The sequence below is a fragment of the Betta splendens genome, chromosome 4 (assembly GCF_900634795.4).
Source record: "Betta splendens chromosome 4, fBetSpl5.4, whole genome shotgun sequence".
Lineage (NCBI taxonomy): Eukaryota > Metazoa > Chordata > Actinopteri > Anabantiformes > Osphronemidae > Betta > Betta splendens.
The window spans coordinates 29213621-29229946 of NC_040884.2; the positions used below are offsets into that span (position 1 = coordinate 29213621).

General features: G+C 43.7%; 2 protein-coding genes across 4 annotated transcripts; both read right to left on the minus strand.

The window, feature by feature from the left end:
* Window positions 1-53: 53 nt before the first annotated feature.
* klhl30 (kelch-like family member 30) lies at window positions 54-4153 on the minus strand. Of its 3 annotated transcripts, none has more exons than XM_029149307.3 (8): window positions 3997-4153; window positions 2761-3592; window positions 2470-2668; window positions 1953-2039; window positions 1652-1807; window positions 1219-1407; window positions 819-964; window positions 54-736 (listed from the first exon to the last, which is right to left on the minus strand). In XM_029149307.3, the coding sequence occupies exons 2-8, from the start codon at window positions 3532-3534 to the stop codon at window positions 488-490; spliced, it is 1800 nt and encodes a 599-aa protein (XP_029005140.1). In that variant the 5' UTR covers window positions 3535-3592; window positions 3997-4153; the 3' UTR covers window positions 54-487. The 3 variants fall into 3 exon arrangements, with proteins under 3 accessions (XP_029005140.1, XP_029005141.1, XP_029005139.1); XM_029149308.3 differs by having other exon boundaries at window positions 1219-1302; window positions 1944-2039; XM_029149306.3 differs by having other exon boundaries at window positions 1944-2039.
* A 355-nt stretch (window positions 4154-4508) lies between these two features.
* LOC114854306 (espin-like protein) lies at window positions 4509-16229 on the minus strand. Its single transcript, XM_029148577.3, has 11 exons — window positions 15634-16229; window positions 14997-15187; window positions 13225-13411; window positions 12953-13135; window positions 12725-12856; window positions 7531-7656; window positions 7313-7454; window positions 7057-7226; window positions 6808-6972; window positions 5429-6390; window positions 4509-5348 (listed from the first exon to the last, which is right to left on the minus strand). Exons 1-11 carry the CDS (start codon window positions 15925-15927, stop codon window positions 4817-4819), a joined length of 3084 nt encoding a protein of 1027 aa, XP_029004410.1. The 5' UTR covers window positions 15928-16229; the 3' UTR covers window positions 4509-4816.
* Window positions 16230-16326: the final 97 nt, after the last annotated feature.

Sequence of the window (16326 nt, forward strand, 5' to 3'; positions counted from 1 at the left end):
CAGAGCGTTTTCACTTATAACTGCAGATACATAAACAAACAGCAGCTCACAAATTATTGCATCAAACATTTATTGACTCACAAACAACACACATATCTCAGACACATGATGCAAGTATAAATAAACTCCTTATGAGCAGCCAAGCAGGCCGTAAAAGCAAACGAGAATACCTCAGGATCACGTAACATACAGTATTATTTTAGGGCACAATGAAATCCTGGGATAAACATTCCATTTGCATTGTCACATCTCTGTATCCTACATGTCACTTTACACTGTTCCCTATACAATTCACTGTACATGCTGTGATGCTGTTTGACATCTATTGATCACTCTCTATTTGTTTAGAGCCACTCAAGGAAACTTCATTCTCAATTTTTAAGGTGACTACATTACCACTGTGTGTGACAGTGCATCTAGATAGTCAGTGAGAGGGGGGCCAACCTGAACTAATTAACTGCAACATTTTGGTTCATTAGTGTCGCCATTATGTTGAACCTGTGGGGAAAAGCTCAGGCCACTGTGATGGGTCTAAGAAGATGGTGCAGACCCCGCTGTAGAACCAAAGTCTGGGCAGGTAGCACTCCACCTCCCAGGTGTTGGATGCTCGGTTGTAAAGTTCCACCTCCACTCCATAGTCCCCCTCCAGACCTTTCCAGTGACCTCCAGTAACAAACAGCTTCCCATCTAGCGTTACCAGACCACCATTTTCATGTAGCATGTGAAGAAGCTGGATCTGACGAGACCGAAAAGGGGATCCAATAGTTACAGATTACACTTACATTTAAATAAGTTTATGTAGTGATTCCCAAGCCCACCTTCTGCCACATGTTCGCCTCTGGATCGTAAGAGTAGACTTTCTTGGTGTTGTCAGCAACCAAATAAATAATTCCATCCACACAGACAGAACAAGGAGAAGACAAATATTTGGGGATAAAGGGTGAACCTATGCTGATCCAGCTGTCTGTAAAAAAGCATGGAAGCACATATATATGTTTAGGAGGGATGAAGAAGCAAATTATCTCTATTGATTAATAAAAAAAGAAGAGCAATGTTAAATGTTGCTTACTACAAAAAGAAAGATGAATGTTTTTTATACTTTAGATGCAAAACATGACAAAGCATGTAATATTATATACAAACATTGAGACTTGTAAAGAGTGGTAAAGGGAAAACAGGAATAACTAAGGAATCCAATACAATTTAGCCCTTTCTTACCTATGACAGGGTTGTAGCACTGCATGGTCAACGCATTGTACTTGACAGCACACGAGCCAATCACATAGAGCTTCCCATGACACGCTGTGGCAGTGAAGTTAGTCACATATTTTAAAGCAGGACAGGACAAGGCCCAGGTGTTGCTGTAAGGGTCATAATGCTCAACCTCAACTCGGTCTGATGTTGTGCCTACAAAAGGGAAGTATGCAGCAAGTAGAACAAGTCAGGATGAATCACGGCCTCGTAAATGCTGCCCTGTTCTAAGCAGCGGGCATATTCCAGGCTACGCACCCGCAAAGAAGAAATGCAAGCAAATTCTTACCAATTATCGCCACAGAGGCCATTAAGAGCAGATGAGCTACTGGAGTTTATCGGTTTTCAAGTGCTCTGCAGGTTTTAGGCACCGCAGGCAGGATTTTATTTATTTTCTTACCTCCGATGACGTAGATCTCGCCATTAAGGGTTGCTGATGTGTGGTTAGTCCGAGGCCGGAGCATCGCAGCCACCGTTTCCCACCGTCCCTCTTTTGTGATGTACCTCCAGGTCTCTGTGGTCGACCAGGTGTTGGTATTTGATCCTCGCGAACCCCCTTGCAAACAGACAGGAGAGTAAAGCAGTCTGACAGAGTTTTAGGAATGGAACAACTCTGCTTAACGCTCCTTATAATTACAGCAGTGCTCTGAAAGGTTTCAAACACGTCCAGTGCTGTTTAGGGCTGCACACACCTGACCCACCTGTCACATACACATCATTGTTCAAGGAGACCATTGAGTAACCCCACTTGTTAGGGTTAGGGAAATTAGGGAGCTCATGCCACTGTTCTGAAAAGAAAGAGACACAGAATTTATTATAATGAAAAATAGAAAATGGAATAGAAAAAGATGAAAACATGGTTAAAGATGAACCAAGTAAAACGAAAGTTTAAAAAAGGTGATGGAGGCACAGCTTTCAACATTGTGGCTAAAGGTTTCGTGCCTCAGCAAAGATAAAGAAATTTTATAGTGTCATGCAACAATCTTTTCCTTAACGTTCCCAAGGACCAGGGTGCCTTCATCTAGCTCTGTGCCATAAAAACTTCACGGGACGATCCAATTTTGTCACATTCAGACCACATTCCTGCAGAGTCGTTTTCCTGTCAGCACTTTATTTAACAGCCTACGGCATCTGCCAAACTGATCCAAGGAATCTAGTGACTGCTGTAAAATGCTGTAAAAATTGTTTACAAAAGTTTGATGCTGCGCTGTGTCTTACTAGTCTTTGTGTTATAGAAGGCGCAGTTGTTGGGCGGCTGTCTTTGCAGCCTCGGGTCTCTGTCCTCATCTTCATCGGAGTCGTCATCATCCGAGTCATCCAGCGACCGACCTCCCATCACAAACAGAACCTCCTGCAGGTTCGATTGTGGACTTTGAGAGTAGAGTCTGTCTGGACGCTGCGGTTCCAAATCTATTTTCTAGAAAAATTAAATTCATGATTGTTTTAGTAAATCAGCTTAAGCGAATGATGATTCCGGAGAAGAGAAGGGGACCGTGTAAACTTACTAACCTCTCTGTAAATCTTTTCTACAACTTCTATGCAGCTTGGAGACTCCTGCACCAGGCTGTCCTTCAGCAGGATATCTGCCAGGTACTCCAGACTGAGCAGAGCCAGACGACACAAGCCGAGGAGCTCGGGAAGGTGGCAAAGTCGGGTCTCTTTGTGGTGCCTCACCCATTTCAGGATGGCCTCCACGCGGGTGCACTCTGAGCGGATTTGTAGTCCTTCATTGGAAAGGCAGGAAACGAGCCTGTCTTTCCCCAACAGTAGAAATTCCTCACCTTGCTGCAGAGCCTCAAAGTTCTCCAAGAGGAAGGCCCACGCTTTGGCCACCACCTCAGGACAGCCGTGAATCTCCCCAAACTCCAGGATCCCTAAACAATTGGTTGCATCAATCTGGTGCTGGAGGTAACGGCTGCAGACGGCTCTCACTGTGTGGAACTGCAGCTGACTGGAGGTGCAAATTAACCCCTCCACGTTGCTCTGGTTGATGGTAAGCTTGCCCGAGTAGGCAAAGTCCAGCAGGCAGCTGAGGATGTCGGGATCGACGTCGCAGAGCTCCACGCGAGCGGCTATGCTCTCCACGAAGTCCCCTGTGAACATGCAGCGGAAGTAGGTGCTGCACAGGGCCAGCACGCCACGGTGGCAGGGGAAGTCCCGGCCGCCCGCGCTCAGCGTTACGTCCACCAGTTTGGGGTGAGAGCGTAGTGAACGCAAGCCCTCCAGGATGCTCTGAGGATGGGAGGACAGACAGAAGTCCAGGTCGTCCACATTACGCACCATGGTCGACTCGCTTTCAGATCTAGACTAGTTCTTCTTGGAGGGGAGGTTTAGAGTTCAGCTGAAAGTATAGAAAAAAACAAAAAGGTTCTGAGAAATAAACATCCTTTAAAACAACAGCTGTAAAAAATCCTGTCTTACAGAATGTCTAACAAAAATGTTTTATTTATTTAAAGTGTAACTCTTACTTTATACTTAGAAATAATAGTAAAATCGCACATGTTATCTAATTGGTTTATTTTTATATGTTGGTGCTCCATGAACTTCCGTAGGTAAGCGTGTCCTTTAAAAAGGCCCTGGTCTTAGGAGTGTGGCATCAACATGCTGTTACAAGGACAACAAAGTCCTTTTCAGCTCATGATAGTATGATATGCTTTGACTGAATGACTCAAATCTCCTCTGGAGCCAACCATAAATTACATTTCCTGTCATCAAATTAACCAAAGACACAGAAAAATAACTCACCACAGACGATAATGGAAATAATGGCTCATCCTTCCAGTTAAAACGCGGTTTGTAGCTAAGCAGCTGGTTAGGTCAACATGAGGTGGGCAGCATGGCGGACGGCTTTTGCCAAGTCACTGAGCGCGACTGCTTGTCGTGTGCTCAGTTATTTTTAGGCCTGAGAGCGACACTGTGCTGAAATCAGATTCTAAACAACATGCAGGACCCACAGCTGTTGTAACAGGCACATAGTTCGCATTTTCTCAGTAGGCCTGAAAGCCAACACAGCTAATAAATAATATTTGCAAAAATGTTGGGAAATTATAGGAGATGTTCTATAAATTGAACAGAACATGGCAATGATAAAGCAATGACGATTAATGTGTTTCCTGTATGATCACGAATCTCAGGATTTCTTGAGAATATGTACCACACAAAAAAGACACTCAAGCTTAATTTAAGCTCTCTCCTTTGTTAATGTCATGGTGAAATTTAAATAAATACAACAACTAATAAATTTTAAAAAATCATAATAAATAAATACCAGACTTTTAATCACAGTACCAAATATCCTACTGAAGCATTTCTTTTTTTACAAACTTTACAAAAAGTCCAAAAATCATAATCTGAAACCTCAAATTCACAGATTTTTAATATTTAACACAAAAAAATATAATATAAAATTAACAAAATTAGAATTATGCAAAATCTGATCAAAGAAAGCGTAAACAATGTTAAAAATCAGACTAAGCTTATACCTACACAATTACACAAACTGATTCAATTCACAAGGTTTATGATACACAGCCTTAGAAAAAAAAACAACAAATGATAGGAGCAACTACTCAAAATCAAAAATCTCTGCCTCTTTTTCTTTCCAGAAAGCAAAACTGCGATCAATATATCTGCAAATCTCTTCATTGCTAAAACTAGAAATGTCAGTTCCTCTGTGGAGGGTTCCTTCATCAGGAGTTGGAGTCTGCACAATGACCTTAGGGACCTTTCTAACTTCTGGGAGGCTGTGTTTCACCACCTCCGCCGTGTTTTCAGACTGAATCACAGCATTTCCAAAGAACTTCACCTTAATGTCCTCGAATCCGTCTTTCCACTCGCGATTTCCCGCCTCTATGTCCTGTATGACGGCCTTGTGGAAGTCCCTGACTATCTCCCAGGAGAAGCTCCCGACGTGATCGAACACCTCGAAGCACAGCAGGTGTCTCATTTTGCGCTCGTCCACGGGCAGCTCCAGCTCCAGGATGTGGAAATAGCCCAGCATGAAGAGATCCAAGGTCAGGCTGTCGTACTCCACGGGCATGCCGTCCAGCCGTGGTAGGAACTGCTCTGGGGAGTAGAGGGCTTTCTGCCTGTGGAGCCTGAACACAGTCACAGTGCGTGGTTAATGACTTTCTGTGACACAGTTTCTATTATAATGCAGAGTTAGTGTCTCTCCTACCTACGTATCTGTCTAGACGGGACACTGGAGATCATGTTCCTCCAGTTTCCCAGCATTTTGTTGACAGCACTCCTCTGCTTGAAGAAATGTCCCAGCGAGCTGTTCATCATGATGTTGGACTGGGGGCTCTCCACGCTGCCTCTACGACCTGACGCAGCTTTGTCCCTCACCTCTGGGTCCCCTCCACTCAGCTTCCTCTCGGCGGCATCCTTGCTCTTTAGCGCCACAGAGTAAGCAGATTTCTTCCAGTGGCCTAAAAACAGTACAACTATGCGCTCTTTTCTAAGACTAATGGTTTCCAAAACATCTGCAACAGTTTTGTTATTGCCTGGTTCCGAATCAGGTTTCTGGTCTGCTTCTGGGGTTGGATTCAGGACTTGAGGCTGTTGGTCTGACTCTGTGGCCTCAGGTGGTTTGGAGGAACTTAACATTACAGCCTCCTCTGGCTCCTTTGACAAAGGTGAGTTCTGTGTTTCAAAGTTAGACTTAAGAGTCCTCACAGACACTCCAAACTGATGGATCTCGTCCTCTATCCTCTCCCTGCGCCCCCTAGTGGAGTTGTGTCTGTCTGACGTCTGTGAGAACACAGCGATCAGGTCGGTGTTGGGCATCTTGCAGTACGGCTGGTCCGTCAGGTTAGTCAGGAGCAGGGACATGCTCTTCACGATGCCCGAGATGCGGCCACACCACACCGGTAGAGGGATTTGACTTGTGAAATTTCGAAACTGCGTGTTGACGGTGATGTTGACTATGGGCGCAGGCAGAATGTGCCGGAGCTCCTCAGCTAAACGCGCCAACTCCAGCTCGTAGCCTTCACAGTTCTTCTGCGTGGAGAGGCTGGCGATCTGCTGCTCCAGATAGATGAGGTCATTCTCTGTAAGTAGCTCACCAGAGGGCCCCAGGATGGCATTGTGGGCTTGGGAGTACCTCCAGCTCACTTTGGGATATCTGTTCCCATTTTCCTTTAGGAGAGCGCAGACCGAAATACAGCATGTCACTTTTAACATTTCAAATAGTTCAAGCATGAGAAGAAAAAGAGTAATGATACAGTAAAACTGTCATCCAAACCTCTAACTTATGACTTGACTAGCAATGTGTTATGGGTTCAATGATTTGTTATATGTAATTAAAAGTAAGTGACGATGGTAAAAGTGTTTTTAGTGATGCAGATTTAGAATAGTATCACAAACTCAGACCACAGTCATTGCTGGGCTCATTGTGGTCTGATTAAGGCTCAGTAAGTGTAAGTAAATTGCTGTGCCACACTTTTCAAGGCTGCAGCAACAAATGTAATTGCTTTGAATGTGATGGCTAGTTGGAAATGATCAAATAAAGTTTTTATTGAATGAGATGATCCTGTGATGATGCTTTGCCCCTACCTTCCTCCTCTGATCCTCCTCGTCCAGCAGCCTGGCCTGCAGCTGTCTCACCATGACTTGCCTCTTCCATTCAGCTATGGGAGTGCCTCTGTCATCGTGGGTGGGCACCAGGTAGTCGATGTCTGACAGGTTGGCCTCTTCGGTGGGCAGGACCACCATTTTATTCTTGTCAAATGACAGTGATTATGGCGTTATTGGCATTTTCCTTTAGGAAGCGGTGTTCGAACTATGACGGCCTATTGGACTTACTGCCTGTCCAGTGAAGACACCTGATATTCCTGATTGTTTGAGAGATTTTATGGACTTCATGTCCGTAATAAGTTTTTTTTCACCAAGGAAATCTGTGTCAGGCAGCATCGTCTTATCAGCGGAGATCGTCTCGTTCACTGCTGCCTTTGACTGGCTGAAACCTTTAATAACTGCAAAGCAAATCATAACGGTCTCTGCCTTAGTCAGACACAAGAAGCAAGTGATTAAATTAGATCATTAGAAATGTTGCTCTCACCAGACGCTCTGATTTGAACCTGCTCTATTCTGCTGACAGCGGTCTTTCCTGGCTGCACTGGCGCAGAGCCTTTAGAAGACAAAGGAGGTGGAGTAGGGGGCCGAGGGTATCTGGCCGATGGGGACTCCTCACTTTCAGGTTGCTGCGAAAGAGGTGGTTGCTTTGGGTTAATATTTAGTTATTAATATTAGTATTTGAAGAGTGAGAACAACAGGAACCTTTAAAGTATCCATGTATGTGTCACTCAGGCACCCGTAGTAGTCTCGTGGCAACAACACCGTCTTTACGCTGAGCTCCTTCTCCTCTGGAGCGATCACCTCAGTGGGCTTGTCCACACAGGCTGCCTGCAAATACAACACCAAACCGATCAGATGCTCCCACAGCTCATGAAGGCAACCTGACCATAGAATGAAAACTATTTTGATACTGTAGGTGCTCTATATTAATCCTGCCTCCTACATCAGAATGAGGCCAGAAGTCTGAAACTGAAAAAATAAGATGTGAAGGTTAAATCAATTATCTGGAATGACAAAAAATGTGTGAAAGTGGCATAAGACATAAATGTGAATGTAAAAATATATTAAATCATAGAAGAATTGTTTGTAAACATTTTGAAACTTTCCATTCAGCTTTCAGTTTCAATTTTTTTTATTTTTTGTTTTTTATGGCCCTGGTTTACAGTAGCTCCATAAATGTCTGCCTCCGTGTGCTGGGCCTGTAATGGCTTGGCGACCTGTCCACGGTGAACCCCCGCCTCTGTGAGCTGGGATCGGCTCCAGCTACCACACAACCTTAACGAGGATAAGGGATAAGGAAAATGCACGGAAGTTGGTCATTTTGTCATGAAATTCAGCCAAGGTTGATTTGTAATTACACACAGTATTTCTCAGCATCCCTCTGTACTAGTAGTTTATTAATAATATTAGGTAATTTGTGCACATGTTGAAAAGGGCTGGCCTGAGCAACTTGTGCACAGAAGACTATGTTTACATACTGTACAGTACAGCACCATAGAAAACAACAAGCCTGTGACATACTGTAAGACTAGACCTGAGTTTGTAGTGACTTTTTATCAGGCAGCTACCGTTTCATAGAAAAGAAATGAACATACAGTATGGGGCTTTGCAAATTCACTTGAAATGAAATTGAGAGCAAAACAGTACACAGGATAGTGAGCGCCTTGGAGTAACAGCAGTACTTCACACCCCCCCCATAGGAGGATGTGGGATGTATGGAAGCATTTATATCCTCTCTAATGAACCTGCGTTGCCCTAATGCGCTCCATGCAGAATACATATCAAATTCAACTCTCCAAGGACATTTGGGAGCCGAAACATCAAAGGCAGCCGTAATACACTGCTGCATGCTGTTGCTGTGCTTTGTGTCCACGAGGTGGTCCTTGCCATTTCCTCTCGCACGGCACTTTGATGTTGAAAAGCACGGAATATGCTGTGACACTACTCAGGCGGAGGAATAAACTTCCCCGAAGTTGTGCAATCCATAAATAGATAAACAAGAGGGGGGCTGGGAAAAGGGGGGAGCGGGGGAGCCTGATTCCTTTGTGACCCTTCTCGTAACAGTTCAATAGCCTAAAAACTGCAGTGAACAACTCCTTGTGTGTGTGTGTGTGTGTGTGTGTGTGTTTAATTAGACTCAGTGGCCAGAGAGCATTTGGTTTTCATCAGCACCCCATCACAATTGCCACGCAGATACAGATAGCCTAACCCTGCTTTGGCCTGGATCCACCCACCCTCTATCAAAGACCACAAAGACCCCAATCACAACAGATGAGGAGCCAAGACTTAAGAAACAGCTACTCAGCGCAGCCCCATAGTCAAACATGCAGCCCCAGTAATCTGTGGTGCCTGTGGGTCGAGCCATGAGAGAGTTTAAGTATTTCAGCACACCATGTGTATTTAAGAAACATGTCTTGTAATTCCGTGCTCTGGAATCAATCATTAAAACAACCTGCTTCCACATGAAATATTCACGTTCTTGGTGATAAATTGCAACGTGGAATGTATACAATGGGTGTGCATTATACACAGAACACTATAGTGTAAATACATGTCCACTCACATTTTAAAATACTCTCAGGTTTCCTGCACGGAGGTAAATGCGTGTGAGGCCCATAACTGGAGGACACAATGGGTTTTTTGGCCAACATTTACAGCTTTTTTTCATCTACTGTGGCGAAACAAGACAAATGACAATATTTGACTACCTCACACTGGAACATTACAACAACTACTGGATTACAAACTATATCTAGAAAGAGAGCAAGATTTTAAAATACGGGGGAAAAAGCATGTCCACAAAATACAGTCGTTGGCCGGGAGCCTGGTGCGTTAGTCATGACTAACCGTAAGAGGCAACAACTGATCAGAAAACAGGTAAAGCCCAGCCAAACCTTCTGCCATCTAGGGTCTCTTTAGCTGAAAAAAAACAACATGCTCCTTTCATTTTGCAAAAATAATTACTTTGCCTGTCCAATTTGTTTCCTAGGAACAAATTCTTAGAGGAAAATAAGGTAATAAAGCCCAAAAATGAATGAGAACATGCAATTGTGGTAGAGAAAGCTTTTAAAAGTCATCTGCAAACCAGGCTGAAGCTACTAACCTTGACTAATGCTCCCGGCCGCACTGCTACGGCTGCACTGGTTAACCAAACACCAGAGGCACTGGCTTGTGCAGCCTGGTATCCAGGATGTGACGCTATCTCCAGATCACCGACCACTTGTTTGACACCATCACGAGCAGACGCCAGTGACCAAGGCCAATAAACAATAAACTCTGATCGGAGAATGCTGTTAATAATTAAGAGAAAGGATAGGGTGGCCGGTAATGTCACTAATGCGTGGACAACCCGGTGACCATGTTGTCGCACGCAGGGAGGTATCAGAAGAAGACTCGTCAAAGCAGGAGGAAAGGGACATTTTATCCATGTGTGCTGATTTTTCCACTTGGGACAATTGGATGAGGGAGCTGCTTTTTGAGCGACCTGACATGACCGGTAACATGCGACACCACAAGCCTTGTCTGCTACTAACGCACAGCTTCACTATTTTTATAGGCCGTCAAAAACTACTGTCAACAAGTTTTACTGTTGACAACGGCCATTAACTAAAACACTTGTTATTCAGAGCGAGTTAATAGATTTCTATTAATTTCTAGTAATTAGAGTAAAACTGATTTGGCCACAAATTTTGTCAGGATCAGGAGAATTATTTTAGCATGTAAAAACTGAAAATGTACTGACTGCAACTACTGGTTACTGCTGATCTCAGTTACTGCTGATTTTCCATTCTGTGAGTAAAGGCACAGAATAGTAAAAGTGTCAGGTTTTCCCCAGAAGCCAGACCTGGTCCAACTAACAATAACTAACAATTTTTTTTTATTTTTTTTATTTAGTATACTAAAAATCAGTGAGAATTTAGTTTTAAGGATTAAATCTTTAAAATGAAAAAGGTTGATTAATTATCTGCCTATCCCTTGGTTAATTACTGATGTAGCTCTAATGCTATTACATGTCAACAACCCAGCATCACAGTTTGAAATGAATCTATGATGACAATCACATTAGGATCTGATAAAGATTTTATAGGGCTGTAAAAAATTTCCAAATCTGTGATTAATATGCAGCTGTGATGCAGCCGGGCTTCGCAAATCAGACAATCCCACAGATGCAAATGTGCATGTGTTTTGTTTCCCATCGCAAAAGAAAAAAACAATGTGGAAATGTAGAGCGTGTTCTAACAAACACAGTGATGAATGGAAACGGCGTTTCCTCCTTATTCTAAAAATACCGTTCTCAAACAACAGCTACTTCGGCCCAATCGTTGTAGAGCGAAAGCCACGAGTGTGTGTGTGTGTGTGTGTGTGTGTGTGTGTGTGTGTGTGTGTGTGTGTGCGCGCGCGCGCCACACACTGTTTATTTGATTGCAGCTGTTCCTGAGACGTGCGATGAGGAAGAGCGGTTGACAGGGCTGAACAAATCTGACCTCGTGAGTGATATGCAGAGAGGCCAAATACACAGCTCTCCCTGGTCAACGTTCCTGTCCATTCAGGTCCCTGCCCGGAAATTAGATTATGTGAACCAATAAAACCTGTGATCTACTTTAAAAACATGATGGAAGCCATGTCTACTGTACTGACACAGCTCATTTATACATATTTATAATAAAAACTTTTTTTCCATTCTGGATCCTTGACCCCTTTGATCACATCAAACATGAAGAAACACAATACACCTTTCTGTCGGCTTGCTACCAGCATTAGACAGCATTCAGAGGTGATAATCATAGCACTTTCAAGTCCCTGGAAAAAACATGACACACAATCAAAGGTGTGTTTGAAGCCAGTGACATCCTGCTCTCCCAGTCCACGGAGGGATAGAGTTTCAAGTTCCAGGCATCGGAATGGTGAAAACGCTGAAACTTAAGCTTGTGGATCTCATAACAGACTTAGCCTCGGGGCCTTCCACCTGAGCTGCTGGAGAGGGGTAACTGATAGGCCCATACCTGGTGGCGGCTCCGGCCGGGTCCGATGCCGCTGCGGCCCCGGCGCTAATTAGCACTCCGCCGCTGATGAGAGGATTATTTCTGAAGGGAAGCTTGGCGGCCATGGCCCACTGGCCCCTCTAATCGACCTCTTTGAGTACGAATACTGCTCTTCCCTTCCGACGTACTCAAGCTTCTATTCGCTGACAGTTTTCATTGCTCCGCGTGCATCACTTTACAAGCTGCACTATAAGCATCGAGTGACGTGTGATAGAGAAGGTCTGTGGATGCACATCTGTGAGCTTCTTTGTGGCTCCTTCAGTTAACAGTATTTTCTATTTAAAATGAGCTCAAATTTCAGTATTTGCATCAACTGTAATCCTTCAAACCTAATTACATCTACTAAGGAAAGACAGATAAACCTAAATATAATCTACCGATGCTGACTTCATTTATCTCAGTTAAACCCAGACCAGGTTTGACTCCTCTGACTTGAGCATTCACAACCATCACATACTCTACCATCACAAGGTGTTAACTCTAAAATATTCATCAGTGTCATGCTTTCTGCGCACAACAAAATTACACATCTCCAAGAGGCAAACTGAGAGCCTCCGGCACTCAGGGCATCCTACAGTAGGCTGTCGTAAACACAAAGGCAATTATTCTCCACTTTCTTAGTCCTCTCAGACCCAGTGTGAGCTATTAGTGCGAGTGGAGGAGAAGAGCTGTGGAGGAGGAGACCGGCTTGACCTGAACAAAGCGTGTCATGTTGGGAAGATAATCTACAGTTAAGGGATCCTGCAGATGTTTGCTGTTTATCAGACGCCCTTTCTTTGATTTTTTTATGACCAGCATTTTAGAATGAGAAAGGAATGTGGAAAATAAACTGTACAGTAGGAGTAAATGCTTACATTATGCTCCACAGCACGAAGATATCTGGCACATTCATAGTGTCCATTGTACTCGGCCAACTCTGCTGCTGTAAACCCATCAATGTCTTGCTCTGAAGGGTTTGCTTGATAAGCCAACAGGATTTTACAGCACTGAAAATACATAAGTACAGATATAATTATAGGAACAACATGCATACTGCTTTATTTAAAAAAAATAAACAGTTTGACGTAAAAGTTGCAACCAACCTGCAGCTCTCCATTCTCTGCAGCATCATGAAGTGGCGTCCCTCCCCAGAAATCCTTGACGAGCTTTGAACCCATGTGAAGCAGACTTTTCAAGATACGATAGTGACCCCTGCTGGCAGCAAAGTGCAGAGCAGTTGCCCCATCACTGTCTTGGCAGGACAGGCTGACATCAGTATAGGACACCTGTGGGAGCAGGCAGATACTGTATGTTTAGGCGGCCCTGAAGGCTCTAGAAGTGAAAGTGAGATAGGAAGATCTGTTGTTTTGCCGACCAGCCACACGACCACAGCTTCGTGACCCATGTGCGCAGCGGCGTGCAGGCAGGTCATGCCATCGTGGGCCCTCAGATGGACGTCGGAACCGCATTCCTTCACGAGGAACTCCACCACATGCAGGTGGCCTTCCTGGCAGGCCAGGTACAACAGAGTGGCACCGATAACAGTCTGATGGTTCACACACCTGTATCCAAGAAAAAGTAACAACAGGATTATTTAGAAAAATTAATTACAAAAACATACTCATAACCATAAACCCTATACCTTCAATCATGCTAAAGCATTTGTGGTAGTTCATATATTTATAATAAACAAGCAGTGAGATGAGAATGCTCTTAGATTTATTGCTACTTCACTGGTGAAGACAAAACATGTGCTGTGAATCAGAATAAGCCTAAAAGGAGAGAAACATCTGGACATAAAAAAAATCACTGACAAACTTACAATGATATAAAAACATAAAATATAGTCACGGATGTCTAATGAAAATTGTCTGCTGTCGATTTGATGTGTTTTAAAGTGGAGAACAAACTGATATTATATATATATATATATAATATCTTTAAAGAGAAAAGCACTGCAAGAATATTTTTGAGAAATGTATTTTTATTAGAGCTAACATCCTAGGTTGTAAATGTTAGGATATTTAACATGTAATTGTAACCCTGTGGCACATGGTTGCTTTTGGGGGGTGTAAAAAGATAGAGGAATGATCGCTGAGGGAATCAGATATTTTATTTGGATTTATTTCTTTTATTTCTATTGATGGTTCACACACCATGATGTCCATGATGGAGAGTAACTAGCGCTTGCACATATGGCTTATTTCTCCTGCTGGTCCTGTTGTGGATCAGACTGACACTAGTTGCTTGTATTTGGTAATTGATCCACGTCTGCAGAAACATTTAGGCTGAAAACAAACCCAGCAATAAGTGCCCTGGAAAACTAGCAAGTGCACATTAAAAAAGGTAACTCTTGCGTTGTATTCTAATAAGGACATTAAAACTTGTCCATTCAGGTTTGTCCTTTTTCTCCATAAAATTTGACTATGGTGCCTATTTTTAATATATATATATATATATATATATATATATATATATATATATATATATATATATATATATATATATATATATATATATATATATATATATATATATATATATATATATATATATATTAGTTAATATTTGTGTTAGTTAATAGTTAGTTATAGATGTATATAGTAACATTTCCCAACTGGCTCTTTGTTTATTGACACAGTATATCAGCCATATCAGGAGGGGCCTCACAGCTAATGATACACATTACAGCTGTTGGTGTATGGTTTATGATATTCCAGATGGCTGCAGTAATAAAACTTTTATAATGTAAAACAACACCTAAATGAAAAATACAAACTGACTAAAAGCATGAGGCTCTTTCTTTTCAGATATCATGTACATGTATCTTAGTTAAGGATTTAAGAGTCAGACCACTGGACACTTCAGGCCTACATTTACATGACACGCTGTCCCTCAATGACCGATGTGATCCACATTCTTAAGTCATGTATTATTTAAAGATTACCAATGCTCACCTGCGATGGTTGACATGAAGGAAGGCAACAAACTTATCTTGTCATTACTAACTGCTACTGTCTCAGGTTTAAGACGTAAAGAAGAGATGGGGTTCAGGGGGAGTTTGTGTTCTGGATGTTGTCGTCTATTTTTAAATTGTGAGACCATGTGCTGAATGTCATGGGAAAGTAAGAGCCATGAGCTGCTTACCCAGGTGCCTGCTGAACAAGCAGCTTCAGACAGGTGAGGTCCCCGTTGGCTGCAGCGTAGTGAGCAGGAACAGCTCCGCAGTTCGTCTCCACTTCTGCCAGCCCTCCAACAGAGAGCAGCCACCTGACGAGCTCCACGCAGCCGAAGCGGGTGGCGATGTGGAGAGCAGTGGCTCCGGCAGCGTCCTTATCCTGGAACCAAGAGCAGCATCATTAGGCATTACAGTAGGTGAAGCTACAGTGATTCAGGCCAGCTCAACTCTTATGAAAAAGAGTCACAAAGAACCAGCAAAGAACAAATAAAGAGGACAATTGAAGTTTTCTTTACTTATTCAAAGCTAGAGCAGAGATTCTAATAAGGACAATTGATGGGCTATGGTGACAATGTGGATGCATACTTGCTATATAATAATACTGGGTAAGTGAGCACCATACAGTATATCATGGATTCAGCTGGTAACTGCATTTATGCAACACTCTAAGGTCAGTTGTATGACCACCAAAAGCCATCACTCTACGTTACATTCACGCACTGAGCAGGTAGAATGAAAACTAAGAAAAGCTGGACATGTGGCAGCTTTCCAAGGCATTTGAGCTCCAGGTGTAAGTTACTCTCTCGCTGTATAAAATAAACTTACCTCAGTGTCACAGCCTCCCTGGTCCACCAACCACTGGAGCTCCCGGATGTGCCCAGTAGCCGCTGCATCGTGTGCTGGCGTGGCCCGGTTCAACGCCCTGGCATCCGCTGCAAGACCCAGTTCGTTCACCAGGAACTTAAGGCACTCCAGGCGCCCACACCGGGCTGCATGGTGCACTGGGCCGGCACCCTGAGCATCAGTGATGACTGACGAAAGGTGACCAGAAGATGCAAGCTCTCTCAGGGTGGCAACATCCCCAGCTCGAGCCGCCTGGATGGCCCGATGAAGCACCATGCTGCTACCAGTAGGCTATGGCACGTAGAACAGGCTCCATGGAGCCTGCCGAATCCCAGCAGGTTCCTATCACTCGCTCAGACACACACACACACACACACACACACACACACACACACACACACACACACACACACACACACACACACACACACACACACGCTCTCATGCAATAACAAAACACCCGTGCACATTGACTCGTCCTGAACCAGGAAAGTGACACCCTAAGCGTTTGCCAGCTGGCCAGCATGGCTGCTAGGGATAGAGAAGGGGGTCAGAGCCAGTGAGATAGAAAGGTAATGAAAGACGGGCGGAGGCACGGCACCCGTGGCCTTTGTGTGGCAGTGACCATATGCTGGCACAGGCAGCCATGCTTCACTGGAGATGGGGGGAGCTTAG